General features: G+C 36.5%; 2 protein-coding genes across 3 annotated transcripts; one reads left to right on the plus strand and one right to left on the minus strand.

The window, feature by feature from the left end:
* Positions 1-11,994: 11,994 nt before the first annotated feature.
* On the plus strand, positions 11,995-15,423 carry LOC137934270 (uncharacterized). Its single transcript, XM_068778552.1, has 4 exons — positions 11,995-12,384; positions 13,526-13,595; positions 13,681-13,775; positions 15,291-15,423. The coding sequence occupies exons 1-3, from the start codon at positions 12,058-12,060 to the stop codon at positions 13,731-13,733; spliced, it is 450 nt and encodes a 149-aa protein (XP_068634653.1). The 5' UTR covers positions 11,995-12,057; the 3' UTR covers positions 13,734-13,775; positions 15,291-15,423.
* Positions 15,424-15,739: 316 nt separating this feature from the next.
* On the minus strand, positions 15,740-17,710 carry LOC137934256 (staphylococcal-like nuclease CAN2). Of its 2 annotated transcripts, XM_068778539.1 has the most exons (9): positions 17,530-17,710; positions 17,253-17,308; positions 17,006-17,120; positions 16,819-16,926; positions 16,534-16,721; positions 16,398-16,457; positions 16,169-16,328; positions 16,023-16,091; positions 15,740-15,872 (listed from the first exon to the last, which is right to left on the minus strand). In XM_068778539.1, exons 1-9 carry the CDS (start codon positions 17,677-17,679, stop codon positions 15,774-15,776), a joined length of 1,005 nt encoding a protein of 334 aa, XP_068634640.1. In that variant the 5' UTR covers positions 17,680-17,710; the 3' UTR covers positions 15,740-15,773. The 2 variants fall into 2 exon arrangements, with proteins under 2 accessions (XP_068634640.1, XP_068634645.1); XM_068778544.1 differs by lacking the exons at positions 15,740-15,872; positions 16,023-16,091 and having other exon boundaries at positions 16,177-16,311.

Below are 17,710 nucleotides of genomic sequence, written 5' to 3' on the forward strand. Positions count from 1 at the left end.
TGCGACTTCTTGTTTTATATTAATTAAAATCATATATGCTTCATCTAATGATTTGGTTTTGTAATCTACATTTTCATATGCAAAAGTACTCAAGGACATGCCTGATGCAACTGCAACTTTGATTGAGGTTGTAAAAGATAAGAAAACAAGAAGCCATGTCTTCTCAACTCAAAAATCTTGATTTCTTGAGTAAGGTAATAAAACATGGAAGTTAAATGATCCTTAAACTCATCTTGCCTCATGAAAATTGCTAATCTATCTTGTCGTTTCTCCTTATGCATTTTTTTATGTTTAACGATTGTCGATTCTTGTTAAATTGCTTTCATTCCCGAGCTTTCGTTTAAATACTTTTTTCCACCTCTTCAAAATTTATTGTTTTTATTTTCAATTCTTTAATTAATTCTTTTTCTTAGAGCATAAAAGGAAGGTTTGGTAATTTTATTTGCATATGTGTCACTTTCTAGTAGTAACAAGTATTTGTTATGGGATAAAACTACATAGTTTATTTTTTTATTATAATCTTTTTATGGGTTTTATAATCGAGGGGCAGTTTGGTCTTTTCTAAGTAAATTATTTACTTGTGGTAGCCTCTATCTCCACCAAGGCCACCACTTCTTCCCTCAATTTATTATCTTTTATCTGGTTGTTTTACTTAATTTCACATTGTATCAGAGCATTGAAGACAATAGGATAAGGTCTTTACATGTTTTTCTCTCCTCTTTTTTTTTCTCCACATGAAATGATTTTTTTTTTTTTTTGTGTGTATATTCTACCCTAATTTTCTCTTTGTTTCCTTCCTCAAACCATTATGACTAGGTTCTACAAATTTATTAGATCTGTTTATCGTGCTATTGTGCCCCATTGTGGGATAGTTCTTTACAAATTTTCGTTGACATATCAATGTATTCGATATGTTCAATGAAAAACTTGTTGTTGTCAAGTGGTTGTTTCTCATATTTTTTGTATACATAGTTACTAATGTTGAGGTTGTTCTATCATGAATAGCTTGTTGATTAGATTTTTATTCACAAATTTCTTCTTTGATTAATAAATTAATGTTCTACACACGCTCACCCTTTCTCCAAGCCAATTTCTCTGAATGAAGTGTTGTTATTGTTTGATTGGCCTTGGGCTACTGCTATTTTTGGAAGGGAGACTCAAATTGCTAAAGGGGAGTTAGTCAACTTGAAGTCCGAGATGAAGATCAATCGCATGATGTCCTTCATCAGTTGAAGTCGTTAGTGGAGCGCATATGATATTTCATTTGGATGCTGGGGATGAAGCGGTCCTTCATCTCTACGTTTTAAAATCCTTCATCTCGTTGAAAACCATTTTTTATCTTCTTCGAAATGAAGAACGCATGCGGCTTGGTTTTTTTTTTCCCCCTCTCTCTCCTCGCACCCCCTTCTCTCTCGCATCATCATTTCCCTTTTTGCCTCCCTCTCTCCCTCACCCCCTCTCGCGTCTCCCTGCGCCCCCAACATCGCTGCTCCCTCTCTTCTCTCGGACTCTAGTCTCCGGCCTCCGTCTCTGCTCCCTCTCGTCTCCGGGAGAGCAATTTTTAATCTAAGAGCAATTAAAATTGTATTGTAGTTGATAGAGTAGGAGGTAATTACACCTTTTATGGTTACCAATGATAGTAAAGATAATTCTCATATTTAAATTACCAATGTGAAATTGAATGGTCCAAACTATTTGTTATGGTAAATATCAATTAAGATGTTTCAGAGTTTAGGAAAAGAATAAATGTCAAACCATCAAAACATGATTGGTTAATAGTATGGATTCTCGTATAAGTTATTTATATTGTGATATGACAAAGGATATGTAATGAAAACTTGGGTCTTTGTTTTCAAATGAAAGCTACCTTCCAAGATTTTATTAAATTATACAATAACTTGCCCACTCTACGAAAAGGTAACAAAGATTGCTATAAAAACTTTGGTGAAATGTGAGGACATTTGAAGGAGATTAGTGTCGACTATCCTTTTACCATTAATCTATATGAAATGAAAAAGAAAGAAACTGAAATTCTAGTTGTTTGGTTCCTTTGTGATTTGGGACCTGAATTTGAGTTTGTTAAAGGCTAGTTAGCGCTGACATTTTTTTCTTGACACAACCAATTCTAGGGTATTAAGCAAAACAAGTGCCATACTACCTAATCCAGACCAGTTTGTCAAAAATAATCATGCTTGGACCTTGAATATTACTTCTAAATCCCAATAAAAAAGAGGGATCTAGAGGGCATGGAAGTAGTGGCCATGGATTAACAACTTGTGTTTAGATTGTGCACCATTGTAATCCATGTAGTTTTGCAGTTCAAAGCATTTGTAAAAGTTTTCACATTGAGAATTCATTTTCAAATTACATTTTGCATTCTCTAAGAATTGGAGCACATTTTTCACAGAAGAACTTAAAAATGACCATTAATGCCAACATACCTATTTACCCCTCGCCCCATAAAAATAGAGTGCTTTAATTGCAACTAAAATAAAAAATAAAAGTAAAAGCAAATGTACAATCACAAAAGAGACAAAGTTTTTTTTTTTTCTCGATGTTCCTCTAGTGTAGTCATTGTCCAAGAACCCTTTCTTGGGAAAAATTCACTATCTACCTCTACTAAAAAAATACAAGAAATTTCAACTCTCTTTAAGCCAAGTGCAATATCCAATCACACTTATCCCAATCTCTCTCCAAGAGATTTTATATAACAAAATTTTGACTCGAGAGGATACTCTGTTTTCAGATTAAAGGTTCTAGAATGTCTCTTTAAAAGAAAATGAAAATACAAAGTAAAAAAACTGAAACTTACAACTATCTTGAGAGATAACCAACTCCTAGTGAGAACTAAACTTCAAACCTTTAAGCATGAGCAATGAAATTTTTAGATTCTAGAGTTGCATGCTTAGAAGGTTAAGGGTTTGAGAGAAGTGAGTGGAAGAAGAAGAAGTAGGAAGAGAAAGTGAGCAAGAGAGGGGAGAGAGCAAGTGAGATTCAAAGAGGGATGAGAAAAGAGTGAGAGAGAGAGGTGCACGACCTAATGAGCCCTTCCTCTTGTTCCTTATTTATAGATATGAGGGTGTAAACCCTAATACATGAAAGAAAAAAATGACCATAGATTTTACACTTTATTACATCACTATGTCACTCTCTCACTTAATTACATATATTATCATTATTTCCTTCAACACTCCCCCTCGAATTGGTGAGAAAACATCGAAGATCCCCAACTTGGAACATGCTTTTGAGAGGGGCTTTGCACCAATCGCTTTTGTAAAAATGTTTGTTAGTTGATCTTGGACGATATATGTTGTACGAATATCACACCAGCTTGTAAATTTTCACGAATGAAGTGACAATCTATTTCGATGTGTTTTATTCTTTCGAGAAAGACTAGGTTGGTTGCAATGTGAATGGATGCTTGATTATCTTAATGAAGCTGCATAGGTTTAGTTACTTGGAACACAAGTTCAATCATAAAGGTTTTAAGCCATAATAGCTCACTTAGTGCATGTGTCATAGACTTGTATTCTGGTTTTCCACTTGATCTTGCCACCACATTTTGTTTCTAGCTTCTCCATGTGACAAGGTTTTCACCAACTGTTGTACAATAACCAGAGGTGGATTTTCTATCATTTGGAGAACCTACCCAATCTGCATCTTCAAAACCTTCTATTTTAGTGTGTATAATGCTCTTGAATAATAACCCTACACCAAGGTTTTTCTTTAAATATCTTAGAATTCACTCCAAGGCCACCCAATGAGATTGTTGGGGTTTATGCATGAATTGACTTATATAACTTACTAAATAAGATATATTAGGTATGATAGCCATGAGATATATCAACTTACCGACAAACTGTTGGAACCTTCCAACATCAACATCACTACTTGTTTCAATATAAAGCTTAACATTAGGCTCCATCAGTGTATCGGTTGGCTTACATGTGAGCATCCATGTTTCTTGTAATAGATTAAGAACACATTTTCTTTGTGACAGGATGTTAGAAGATATGATGTAATTACGGTATCATTGATGTAATTAATTTATGTTTCTTATCTCTTCTTCACTCTTACTAGGGTGAAGGGCATAATTATGATATTGTGCTTTTATTAGTTATAAATAGAGTTTAAGGGGGAGGATTTGGACACAAGTCCATAGCCTCATTATTCCTCTTATTTTTCTCCCCAATGTGTGTTTTTCTTATTTTTCCATGATGTAATCCATGGAGTCCTGAAAATCAACATTTTATCTCAATATTGATTTTTAGGACTCATGGCTATGGTGTTTTAGAATTCCAATCTTACTATTTACTTGGATTATTATTGCTCCCCATTCCAAGTTGCTCCACTTTGGTTTATTTTTTGTCTTTGATGGTTGCTACCTCGCTGCCATTGGTATCTCTTGCTAATACTCATCATCGTATTTTTGTTGGAAGTTTGCTCTGCTCGACTTGATGGCATTCTCTGGTATTGCACCATGTTACTGTTAATCTCTCTCTAGTATTTATCTTAAAATTGCATTGTTCGGGTAGTGCTTTGGTATTGCTCTCATTGGTGTCATCCAACCTGGCTGTCGGGCTCATTCCGAGTTGATCTCCAGAGGGAAGAACAAAAGATCAACTCGGCTTCACCCTCCATTCCGAGTTTATTAGTGTCAATTTGGAACTATTGAAATTCAATTTTATTGCGAGATTGGAAGGTGGCAAGGGAAGAGAACCCATTGATCCCAGCTTATTCTACTTCCAAACAAAAAAATTTCTATCGATCGTCGTCATTGGGTAATAGTAGAGCCATATCTATCTCTGACCATTTGCTTCTTTCGCGGCTGAGGTCAGCCCTCTGCTTGGATTATGCAAGCCTTCTGAAACTTCAAACTACTTTTGAGCCTATTCTTCCCTCACTGGTAAAAAATTCTGAGAGCTTCACCTATGGTATTAGCTGGAAAGTATGAAAATCTCTTCTAATTAACCGTTGCAAATGTGATTTGCTGGCACATTTCACATTTGCTGGTTTACCAATCATCCACTAGCAATATAAAATTACTCAACTATTTGACTACTTCATCCTGTTCTCAGACGTTAACAATGGAAGTCTCTGCAAATCCGTGTTATTATCTAGAAAGATTATCATCTCTCGTTTAATGTTCCGTCATTTCGAATTAATCTCCAAAAATTATTACGCTGATTTCTCGATAATCTTTCTCAGTGCTAGATATCGTCGAAGTTGATACTCACTTTACTTCATTTTCTCGGTGTTGGACCATTTTTCAATCTTGCTATTCTATTTCAGGAAGAGTGTTGGTTCTTACCATAACTGGATAGTGGCTCGGCTTATTTGTGCTGTCAATCCAGATATTATCCAGGCGTTACGATATTACTGGTGTCATCCTTAATCTGTTGGCATTACATTGATACTTGAAATAAGAAGGTTACTGATGATCTCTTCCAGTCTTACATCTCTTGAGCCAATCTATTTTTCAAAATCTTCCGAGCTTGTCTTTGCTAGCTTTACTGCTCTTGAGTCGATCTGTTTTTAAGAAAATCATCTGAAATTGTCTCTTCCAGCCTTTTTGCTCTTGACCCAATCTGGCTTGCTATTTTTAGTTCTCTCTCTACCAAATTTGAATTTAATCTGCCGAGTTCATCGCCAACTCCTTTTTTGTTTTTGGAGATGGGCAATCTCTAGTTCTAACCGTTGCTCCGTTGTAGAAACAGGAGGGAGTTTATGTTTCTGATTATTTAATCTACCGAGTTCAAACCAGTGACAAACTGTTCTGCCTGATTTGAACCAGCGTCCCGAGCTGGTAAGCTCTTATTTTGGAGTCAACTTGGACCTAGTCAACTCGTAGCGGGTCAACTCAAATTGGGTCAACTTGGACTCGAGTCAACCTGACTTGGTCCGCTTGCTCTTTGCCTCTGGTATACTAGTTCGAGTCCCAATTTTTATATCGATTCCTCCTATGACTCGGCTATATTGGTCTGATACCTAACTCGGCTCAACTCAACTTGACTTGGTCCGCTTGCTCTTTGCCTCTGGTATACTAGTTCGAGTCCCAATTTTTATACCGATTCCTCCTATGACTCGGCTATATTGGTCTGATACCTAACTCGGCTCAACTCAATTGCTTGTCTCAGTCTGACTCGGTCCTTTGGCTCCAACTTGATTATTATCTTGGACTTTTTGTAGCTTATGACTCTGTTCCAATTTATTACTTGGTGCACAACTTCCTTATTCAAGGATGGACTCGATGCAGATGATATCGCGTGTCCTTATTACTATTAAGGATTTTCATTATTTACCAGTTATCCGTTGCTACATAACTGAATTATTGGTACGTGTTATTTGGGCATTGGATCATTTCCACTCCTACTATTGTGTCTCTTTGATTGAGACATTATTACTAAAGAAGAACTCCTTGGTTGCTTGCCTTGGATTCATTATTTGCTGATTGTTATCAACATTGGTTCATCTGATGAAGAATTTGAATTTCTTAGGAAAATAAAGAACATGATGACTCCGACTTCTACACCTTATCTTCCTCATTACCCATTACCCTTTGGCAGTCTTTCTCCTACCATCCTTTATTTGATTCTCACTTATCCCTTTGGCCAACCTTTTTGGAGCTTTAATTTGGTTGATCCTCCTTATATATATGGGTATTTTTAAGTCCTCTGAGACTTTTTATTGGTACCCTTGGGTTTTTTATTGCTGTCTTGTGAATGACAGGCATTACCCACTTTAGTGATTTTTATCACTGTTGGATTGACTTGTCTTTAATATGCATGCTGCGCCTTCGCTAATAGACCAGTCTTTTGGCGCAATGGTAAGTAACATGGTATCAGAGCAGGTGATCTCGAGTTCGAGTCCCGCTCCCCCCGTTTGTTTCGTCCCCGCATAGGTGGGACTTTGTCTCTATTTTGTCCCCGCATAGGTGGGACTTTGTCTTTGGCCGTCCCCGTATAGGTGGGATTGTGTATTTGCATTTGTATACGGGTGTTCCCCGCGCGGGGGAGTGTTGGAATGATTTGTCTTTAATATGCATGTTGTGCCTTCGCTAATAGACCGGTCTTTTGGCGCAATGGTAAGTAACAATCACTATATTTGCTCAAAATCATTTGAGATTGGTTTTGACTTATATTTTAGCACTCAGTTCTACCTTTTGAGAGTCTATGCCAAGTGTCGTACTTATCCTCGGGACCCCATATGGAGGAGTTTATTACTACGTCTATGTTATTTGTTTCATGCTGGGATCACTGTCATTACCTCCCAGTTTGAGAGGGAGTGTTGGAAGAATTTATGTAATTAGGGTGTCATTGATGCAATTAATTTATGTTTCTTGTCTCTTCTTCTCTCTTACTAGGGTGAAGGGCATAATTATAATATTGTGCTTTTATCAATTGTAAATAAAGCTTATGGGGGAGGGTTTGGACACAAGTCCATAATCTCATTATGCCTCCTCTTTTTTTCCCAATGTTCTCCTGTTCTTCTTTCTCCTTGATGTAATCCATGGAGTCTTGAAAATCAACACAAGGCAATGCCATAGCTGGACATGAGGACTTCTATTCCAAACAAGTATTGACAAGTCCTAGATGTTTGGTTTGGAACTCTTTGTTTAAATCTTCCTTGACTTTCTGAATGCTAATATGATCACTACCAGGATAACAATATCATCAATATAAACAGCCATGAGTATCTTCCCTCTATTTGTGTTTTTAGTGAATAGTGAGTGATCACTGTCACACCTCTTGAACATAAGTTGAGTAGCAATTGTGGTAAACTTATCAAACCAAGCCTATGGAGATTGTTTGAGCCCACATATAGCATTTTTTAACTTGCAAACTTTTTCCCCCTCAACCACATAACCAAGTGGTTGCAACATATATACCTCTTCTCTTAAATCACCATTTAAGAAGGCCTTTTTAACATCCATTTGATATTAAATCCATTTGAAATTAGCCACAAGAGAGATAAGAACTTGAACTGAATTAATTTTGGCCACTGGAGAAAAGGTCTCATCATAGTCAATACCATAGGACTGAGTATATCTCTTAGCAACTAATTGTGCTTTATATTTGGTGATGGCGCCAATCTAGATTATACTTCAGGGTGAACACCCATTTGCAACCAACGACTAGAAGAGTAGTCAAGTCCCATGCAAAGTTGTTATGCATGGCTTGGATCACATCATCCATGGATTGCAAATGGGTTTTTACCCTAAAATATAATCTTAATGGCACTGTGGCTCTATACAAAGCAATGTTAGTGGCCAAAGGTAGTGCACAATCTTATGATATCGATAATGATGAAACCTTCTCTTTGGTGGCAAAACTCAATTTAGTTTGGGTTCTTGTATATCAAGCTACTAATTTTAAGTGGCCTATTTATAAATTGGATGTTAAAATGCTTTTTCTCAATGGTAATTAAACTGAGGAGGTTTACATGGTTAAACCACCTAGTTGTTATGTTGTTGAGGAGGAGAAAGTATATCAACTTAATAAGGCAATTTATGGGCTAAAGTCGTCACCTCGTGCTTGGTTTGATAAATTTACTAAGGAGGTTTACCGACTTGTTTTTATGAGATGTGAAAGTGACCATTCAATTTTCATTAAATACAATACACATGGCATGATTCTGATGGTAGTTTATGTTGATGACAATGCCATTACAGGTAATGACACCAAGAGAATTCAACAAGTTAAGGATTTGAATAATATATTTCTAACCAAACACTCCACTCAAATATTTTTTGGGTATAGAAGTTTTTTTTTTTATCTAACCATGGTATAATTTTGTCTAAAAAATAGTATGTCTTTGATCTACTAAAGGAAATTGGAATACTTGGGTGTAAACCAATAGATACACCTATAGAACCAAACATTAAATTGTATGTTGTATCTGAACGTAATATTGATATTGGTAGATTCCAACGCTTGGTTGGAAAACTCATTTATTTCTCAATCACAAGACCAAACATATGCTACTCGGTGTTATGGTCCTGGGTTAAGTACTTGGCTTTCCGCTACTGAACAGACAAATATTTTGGGTAGTATTGGCTAGGTACTTAACATTTGGTATCAGAGAAGGTGCTATGTCGTGAGTTCGACTCTTGGCGTGGGTGATCACGTCGACATTGGATGTGTCGCTAGTGTTAAGCCGTTATGGTCGTCGGCTCGTGAGGGTGGGTGTGATGTTATGGTCCTAGGTTAAGTACTTGGCTTTCCGCTACCAAATAAGCCGGTCTTTTGGGTAGTATTGGTTAGGTACTTAACACTCGGTTAGTATTATTAGTCAGTTTATGCATCTACCATGCCAATCCCATTGGTTGGGATTAAAAAGAATCTTCAGTATTTGAAGAAAAATCCAGGTTCTAACTTATTATATAAACGTCATAGGCATACTAATATCGAACGTTTTGTAGATGTAGATTGGGCTAGTTCATCAAATGATAGAAAGTCTACCTTTGATTATTGTACTATAATAGCAGGTAACTTGGTTACTTAGCAAAACAAAAAGCAAATTGTGGTGGTTGATCTAGTAGAGGTGAAATATAGGGCCATATCATATGTAGTAAGTAAATTGTTGTCGCTAATGGCATAACTTTGTTTTCCAATAATCAAGTTCATGCAATTATATTGTAGCCAATTCATTTTTTCATGAAAGAACAAAATATATTGAAGTTAATTGCCATTTTGTTCAAGATAAACTACAAGTTGGTGTTATATCTATATTCTCTTCAAAAATCAGCTAGTAGATAGTTTCACATTGGCCCTAACAACTCATTTGCTCACTTCTACTTGCTCAAAATTTGAAACTTTTTTTTTTTAATGTTTTTGCACCAACTTGAGGGGGACTTTTGAATATCCACTAATGACAAATCTTGTAATTAAAAGGGATGAGTGGCATATCTTGAAATTTTTAAGTGTTTTAAGTACTTTTTTTTATCTTTATCATGTATTAGGATTTTCTACTATTCATTTTAAATAAGATCTTGATGAGCGGGAATGCATACTCAGAGCTCCTTTCTTTCCTTGCCTAAAGCCTCTTCTCCTCTTTTCTTCCTCTACTTCTTCCCCTTCTTCTCCTCTTTATTAAGCCTCTCAAACATAAACCCTAGAATCTAACAACTGCAAATGATTGACAACCAAGGAATTTCAACTCTAACTCAAAATAAAAGTTAATATAATCAAAGATTTAAAAATTAAAAATATCTATATTACTAAGCTTATGTAAAACAACTCAATCAATCACTAGGTATGAAAATGAAGGCTCCAAGAAACTTGTTGGAGTATTTAAAAGTGTCATAATAATCAAAAGTAACAATTCCAACAAGAATTAAAGCTAAGACAATTAAAGATCTAAAAAATAATGCATGTTTACCTAGTTGTTAAAAAACAAGGATAAATTGAGCTATGGGTTGTCAATCAAACCCCCACAAAGGATTTGAGAGGGTGGAGAAGTTTTTATGAGAGTCTCTCCTTGCTTGGTTATGCTTCTTGTTTGAAGTGAGATGAAAATTTTCACAAATAACGACAATCTAGTGCTCTAAAATATAGTTACGAGGTTTCAAAAGGACCTCTTTTTATTTTGTAAAATTTGACAAATATTCAATAAAAACTCACAAATAAGTACTTAGAAATCTCCGATTTTAGCTCCTAAAATACAACGTAGTTCACTATAAAGTTTGGAGACTTAACTTTGTCAAATCAAGGCTCAAAATCTGTATCAATTGTGTATGGATATTCACCATTTGAATGATTTATGGACCATTTGAATTCTTGGTATTATGGGCAGCTTGTCTTTAACCACTATTTGAAATGGTGGGTGGCCATTTAAATGGTCAACCTTCTAGATCAGCTTATGTTCTATTATAAATGGTCAACCTTCTAGATCAGCTTATGTTCTATTTTTCTTGAAGTTTTAAGTTAAGTTGCGGGGTCATTTGAATGTTTGAGTTTTTATTGGAAGATGGGCTCAAACACACACGACCAAGGAAGATCCACACGTTTAAGTGTGTGGAAGATGGGCTCAAGCCCACAGACCAATGAGAAAGCCCATACAACGATGGCATGTTAGTAAATAAAGAGATTTTATAAAGATGACACTGATGTAATTGGTTTATGATTTATGTTTCTTATTCACTTTTACTTGGGTGAAGGGTATTCTTGTAATATTAGTTCTTTTGATATTTATAAATATAACTTAATGGGGAGAGTTTAGACAAGTCCTTTATTCTAATCTTCTTCATTTTTTCTCCAAATTCGTCATTCTTCCTCTTCTCTTGCTAAAACCCTCTCTCCACAACTCTTTTTCTTCTTCTCACTCTTTAATCCTCTTCTACTTAACACCATTCGAATAATTGACTTTTGAGCGTTTTTTGTTAATTAACCATTCTAATGGTGGGGAGGCCATTCAAATGCTCTAGACATTATTGATGCATGGAGGGAGAGAGGGAGGTTTCTTTTTTTTCCTTTTGTGTTCAAGGGAGAAAGAGAGGGAGGGTGGGTCATAAAAATACAACATATTTATGGATCAAATAAACATTTAAAAATGACCAAAAAATACTAGGGTTGAAAATCTTGATATGCTTATGGATCAAATCTTATAAATGGAATGATGCCCTAGAAGGAAGAATTATTTGAGCCACAAAAGGACATTAATACCTCACTGAAATGAATTTGATTCAGTTAATGAATTGGAAAAACAAAGTATGAACCTAAATTCATATAAACTTTATTTAGACTATTTAATTTAAAATAAATAACTCAAAATTATTTTTTAAGTTAAAAATAACATTATAATATTAGTATAATTATAATAATAAAAAAAATTCTTGTAAACAGGGCTTCTTTTTTTAATGTCTAGAGGAGTTTGTGACAGACTGAGACTTCTCTACTACGCCAAAATACCTAACAGCTCGGTCTTCAAAATACAGTCAGAACAAAAAAACCACCCCAAAAGTCATATCCCGCGTCTACCCTTCCATTCCGACCATTCGACCCAAATAAAGAAAGCCACAATACCATAAAGAGACGGGAGCGCAAACCCTTCTCTTTTATGGGAAAATCATCTACACATTTCCATAACATCGCGAAGATCACTTCTGAGAAACTCCGACCTTCCAAGTCCCAAAAACCTATTCCAAAAGTCCAATTCTCTCCTGAACTCGAGTCATCAACTGATTCGTTTGACAGAAGAGGCTCGCAAATGGAGGGTCGAGAGGACAGGCGCAGTCGAGTTCCTTTATCGGAGGTTGTGTCGGATTGTGTTAAAAGGTGGTTCCAGGATACACTTAAGGAAGCGAGGGCGGGGGATAGCGCTATGCAGGTTTTGGTGGGTCAGATGTATTACAGTGGATATGGGGTCCCAAAAGATGTGCAGAAGGTAATAGTTCACTGGATTGGGAATCGTCTTTTGCTAATTTCTCATCTGGTTGTGTTTCTGGGTTACGTCTTATTGGCAGCATCCTTTCGGTTTCTACGTTTGTTGTTTTGTCATGACAGTTGCTTAGGTCCTAGTGATTTTGTATGGATGAATCTTCCAAGTCAATATATTGGGAAAGATAGATTGCTTCAATTCTACCTAAACTATTATTTTTTTTGGGCCTTTTATTTATCTGCTCTATGTGATTGTTGTTCATATGACGGTTGGCAGTTCTTGTTTTGAAAGGTTATGTTTTATTTATCTGCTCTCTGGTTGGTGCCATCTTTTGGTGTCTCTGGAAATGATAAAGAACTATAGTTTCCTAGGAATACTATTGACGGGTCCTTTTGGGTGCTCTGCCGTATTAAGTATGTTCATTGTTGTCTCTAAATTTTTTGATTGGTTTGTCGAAGACTGTTTTCTACATTGTCTTCTCTTGATTGGGTTCCAAGGACAGTTTTTTATATCGTTTTGATGGGATCATGGTAACTATCTTCTGATTACTAGATTGCGAGTTTTTTGATGTTCGCTTTTCTGGTTTTCTGTGATGTTGGTTGCAGTATTTTCTCTATTTAAAAGTTTACCTTCTATTTCTATCATTATTAGATTTTTATGCTTCTTTTTGGTGTAAATGGAATCACTACATCTTTATGGAGCTAGTTTAATTGCTCATTTTTTGAAATTTAGTTTTCACTCCCTCGGAGTCACATTGGTTGAAATTTTTGGCCTTACGATGTTGAGTTAAAAAAATTTATCTGCTTTGCTAGTCAAAAGCCTATGCTGAAAGGTTCATTTTGTAGCTGGAACTCTGAGATGGATTTGGCATATCCAGTACTTGTTTTGCATATCAATTAGTATACATGTTATTGTCTTTTCGGGGTTTTGTTGAAAGGTTCATTTTGTAGCTGGATTTCAGTGACTGATTAGGTATATACAGTACTTGTTTAGCATGTATTTGCTGTCCTTTTTGGGCGATTCTGTTTTCTATTTAGACATTATTTATTTTCTGACATAGATTTGAATGAAATGGAAGGATGGGGTTTGAGGCATGTTCATTTAGCTTTCACTATTAAGCTTGGGTTACTTTCATTGTGAATCTCAGGGAAGGGCTTGGATAACAAAAGCTTCAAGGACTCGATCATCAGTTTGGAAGGTCAGCGATAAGCATCCGGGTACACATCTGCATCTTTTTCCTTGATGTCTATTCGGGGCTGGGGGCCTGGCATAGGGTTCTTATTTCTGTGATTGTCTTAACAGGTTATAATGCTAGTGACTCCGATTCAGATGAGATAAAAGTTGAGTCAAAGTAAGATGCATTGAATGTAATGTAAATTTGAATCCAAGGACAAAATGTGAGTTCAGTTCTCATCTGTACTTTATCCCATTCTATTTTATTTGGCTCAATATACCTCTCTCTATTGTTGTTGTTAATTTGTGCTTTATTACATTGATCATCCAATTCTTGGAATTACTTCCAGTTTTGGTGTTGAAGTCCAACCATCCAGTTTCATTATCATACCATTTAGGTACTTTTTTTTACAACATTGAGAAGTTGATTGATTTTGGTTGAGAAACTGAGTCATATGTCATATAAGCAGTACAATGAATAGAAATTTCTTACTGGATACTTTCTTTAGAGTTCAACAGTTAAAAGTTCTGTTGGATTTACTGCTGATGCTACACAAGTTCTAGAGGGGCACATATAACTTGTAGCTTTTTTAATCCTGCTGATCTCCAGTGAATTTGCCCGTTATGGTTTAGAAGAAACCTGTTATTCATGAGCTTGTTAGCAGTTATATTTTGTAGTTCTGGGACTGGGTGGGAGAAAAGAAGAAGTTCTGATAATGTGGCAAGCAATTTTCTTATTTGCCAGCAGAATACTATAGGGAGCTATCTTGTTGGCTTTGCAAATCTTAGGCCTTGAATTATGCTTTGTCTTTTAAGCCAAAATATATAAAAAAAAATTTAAAAAAGGAAAAAAAATACATATATGCAAATAACATAAAAAAAAGTAAAGCAGAGTTAAAGCCTGAGAGTTTATTGTTTCATGGTCAGATAAGTTTATGGAGGTTGGTAGAAATAGCAGGACTAGAATGATTTGAGGGGAAAAAGAGAGCTACTAAGATGTGTGGATAGATGGTATTATAACAAACAGAAGTATCGTAAAAAAAAAAAAAAATGTATTGCTGGTAAACTGAATTTAGACAAAACTTCAGAATTTGGAGAAATATGTGAATATACTTCAGATTTAGAAAGAGGTAGACAAAATCTATCATTTCTTTTGATTTATGGAAGGCCTTGAATAAAATCCTGTTTTTAAGTGTTTACAAGGGCTATTTGACCCTTAAGATTTTTTCAAAAATGTCTTCTTTGAAATGCCTTCCAAGAGCATGGAAAGCCTTATCTGTTAATGGGAAGCTTTGCTCTGGCTGGGCAGATGCAAGCATGATGTATTGGATCGTAGGTAATCATCTGTTATATTAACACTGTTCAATTCTTCGTGACTTGGAACCATATAACTTAGTGTTTCATATTGTGTTTCCTATGGCATGGCTTTTGAGGACATAGGGTCTGTTTGGAACCCTATGGAAAAGAAAATGAAAATTTGGCCATTATTATTCCAAAAAATAGTTAGTGAAAAGAAGAATTTGATCATTATCTCATTTTCGCTAGCTATTTTTGGGAATAATAACTTATCACTAACTATTTTTGGTAATAATAATGGTCAAATTCTCATTTTCTTTTCTCTTCTTGGGGTTCCAAATAGACCCTTAGAGCGTGCTAGGTTTTTTTTTGTAATTGCATCACCTTTGTTAACTAGCAAAGCTATGAATGGGTCTAATCCTGTGAAATTTTTTGTCCTGCAGGGTACGCTTGGCGATTGAGAAAGTCTGTTCAGTGCATTGTTTCAGTTATCAGGCTACTATCTGTGATAAAAATTGACATTGTAACTGAATCATGATTACACAAGTATTATACACAACAATTGTTGCCCTCCATCCTTTACCCAATTCATTTTTGGAACTGCCCATTCTTGTTGCAATTTCTAATTACTGAGAGAAGCAAATCTTACAGATGATTACTCAAGTACTTTACACTACAATTCTTGCCCTCCATCAACTACCCAATTCATTTTTGGAACTGCTCATTGTTGTTGCACTTTCTTATCAGTGAGACAAGCAAATTTCACAAATGAGATAGATGGCAATTGTTAATGGCTGACCTTAGGTTTAATTATCAGTACTCGGACGGTTTAATTACATTTTACAAGCATTGTATAGATATTAACTCTGCCCTTTAGCATCTGCTGATCTTCCATTTGGTTCTTTCTATTGTCTGGAGCCTTTCTATTATCCTCCATTGCGCCTGTTCTTTCTCCATTCCCATGGCTTCTCTGGGTTTGGTGATGCCCATAACCCTATCTGAGCTAACCGAGCATCCGTTTCCAACTATTTTCAGTTCAAAGATGATTACAAGTCATAATTTGAAGGAGCAACTCTATATGTGATTCAAACATGTTTACAGTTTTTTTATGTTTTCTGGCCATTGATGGATTAACTGCTGCAGAGCTGAAGGAAGTCCAGGGTTGAGCTACTAACCTTTGCAAGCTGAGGTCGTTGATCATACGCGACGTAGTGCCATGCTAATCCTTTCTTCAGCATCAATTCCTGTGGAAAGAAGTTTTAACTACTGAAACAAATGGCCTGGTTAAAAAACCATTGATTTTCTTCCCTTGTGATATCACCTGCACGAATAATCCATTGGAGTAAACGTCGCCCACACACCGGCCATATCGATCTTCCTCATAAAAAAATATTTTCAAACATTTTCCTTCAACAATCTTGAGTAATTCTTGCTTCGCCTCCTGCCCGTATGGCATGGAGTTCTCTGGAGCATCGATTCCCCTGTCCAAATATTAAAATTTTTGCGTCTCTTTTAATCCACAGCGACAAACAGAATGGTGTGGAACATACCTCAGTCTGATTCGATATTTCCGTGCAAGAACTTCAGTACCGTTCGCGGAGCTGATGACCCTGAACAAGAATGAGGAAAACAGAGTTGATCTTCCCAATTCTAGTGAAAGCCATGTGTTTAGTGTAGATGACTAACCTGTAACCTGCGTCAACAATTTCTTTCTGGAGTGCGTCGGCTTGAACGAAGTTCCTCACAGCACGAGCTTGGGATCTTCGAATGGCTGCCTCGTGAATCCTACGAGGGACAGTAGCCCATTCTCCGGGGTCAGCAGTATCCACATAAACGGTTACAGTATCGCCATCTGCAACAGCTTTAGCGTCCACCTAAGAATGGGTCTATCCATTAACTTGATTGATTAAACAAAAACCCATAAAGCTATTCTTTGAGAGGATCGTAAGTCGACAAGGAAGATGATCTCACAGGCAATGTATCAAATTCGAACTGAACTCCTTCTGGCAAAGATAAGGGAACCCCAGAGGTTTGGACTAAAGTGTGTGGAAGAGGAAGCCCATAGAAAGCTAAGAGTCCCTGCAGTGTAACAGATGATGAAGACGACATTAGCAAATATGGGTAACAGATTAGACGTCGTGGATAGTCTTCCAAATACCTCTACATCTTGTGTTTGATTTCTCTTTAGAGTCACTGAGACAAGCCTTGCTGCTTCTTCAGGTGTCTTCGGTGGTGGCTTGGCTTCCTTCCATGCTCGTAAAAGTTTCTTATACCTTAAGTAGAGTTAGATCGTTTTGATTATAATGCAGAAGTAGTCTAGAGGCCTCAGCCATTTGCGCCGCTGCCATTGATGCAGGACATCCTTAGTATGAGCATTAACAAAAGCAAGTTAATTACAAAAATACCAGTTTGCTTGAGCCTTCTTTGAGGAGACCACATGCTGGCTCAATCCCTCAGGGACCTTCACTCAAATGGGATCAATGTCAGCGTTCAAGAATTCAAGAACAAGCGCAGAAACAAAAGTAGATGACGACTTCTGGACGGAAATGATGAAGAGCCCAAATTCTAAAATTTGAAGATCATGAGCAGAAAGTGATCAAAATTACCCATTCCAGAAACTTTATGCAGAAAATCCAATTGAGATCTGGTACTCAGCAAGGCAGGAGATTAAATAGTATTTACCTGAGATGTAATTTCGTAGTGAAAAATATCACGGGCAAGAGCGGAGACTCCGACGGTGGCGGCAGTGACTCCGTGCGGGCCTAGAGAACCGGCATCCTCGGCGTCAGGCTTGCAGCAGCCGGAATACAGAAATCTGAGGGCGTTTCCCATTCCGAAACCTCCCCAAAATCGACTGATCAAA

The sequence above is a fragment of the Aristolochia californica genome, unplaced genomic scaffold (assembly GCF_029961685.1).
Source record: "Aristolochia californica isolate CCGP_79_NKW_82.1479 unplaced genomic scaffold, dmAriCali1.0.hap1 SCAF_10, whole genome shotgun sequence".
Taxonomy (NCBI): domain Eukaryota; kingdom Viridiplantae; phylum Streptophyta; class Magnoliopsida; order Piperales; family Aristolochiaceae; genus Aristolochia; species Aristolochia californica.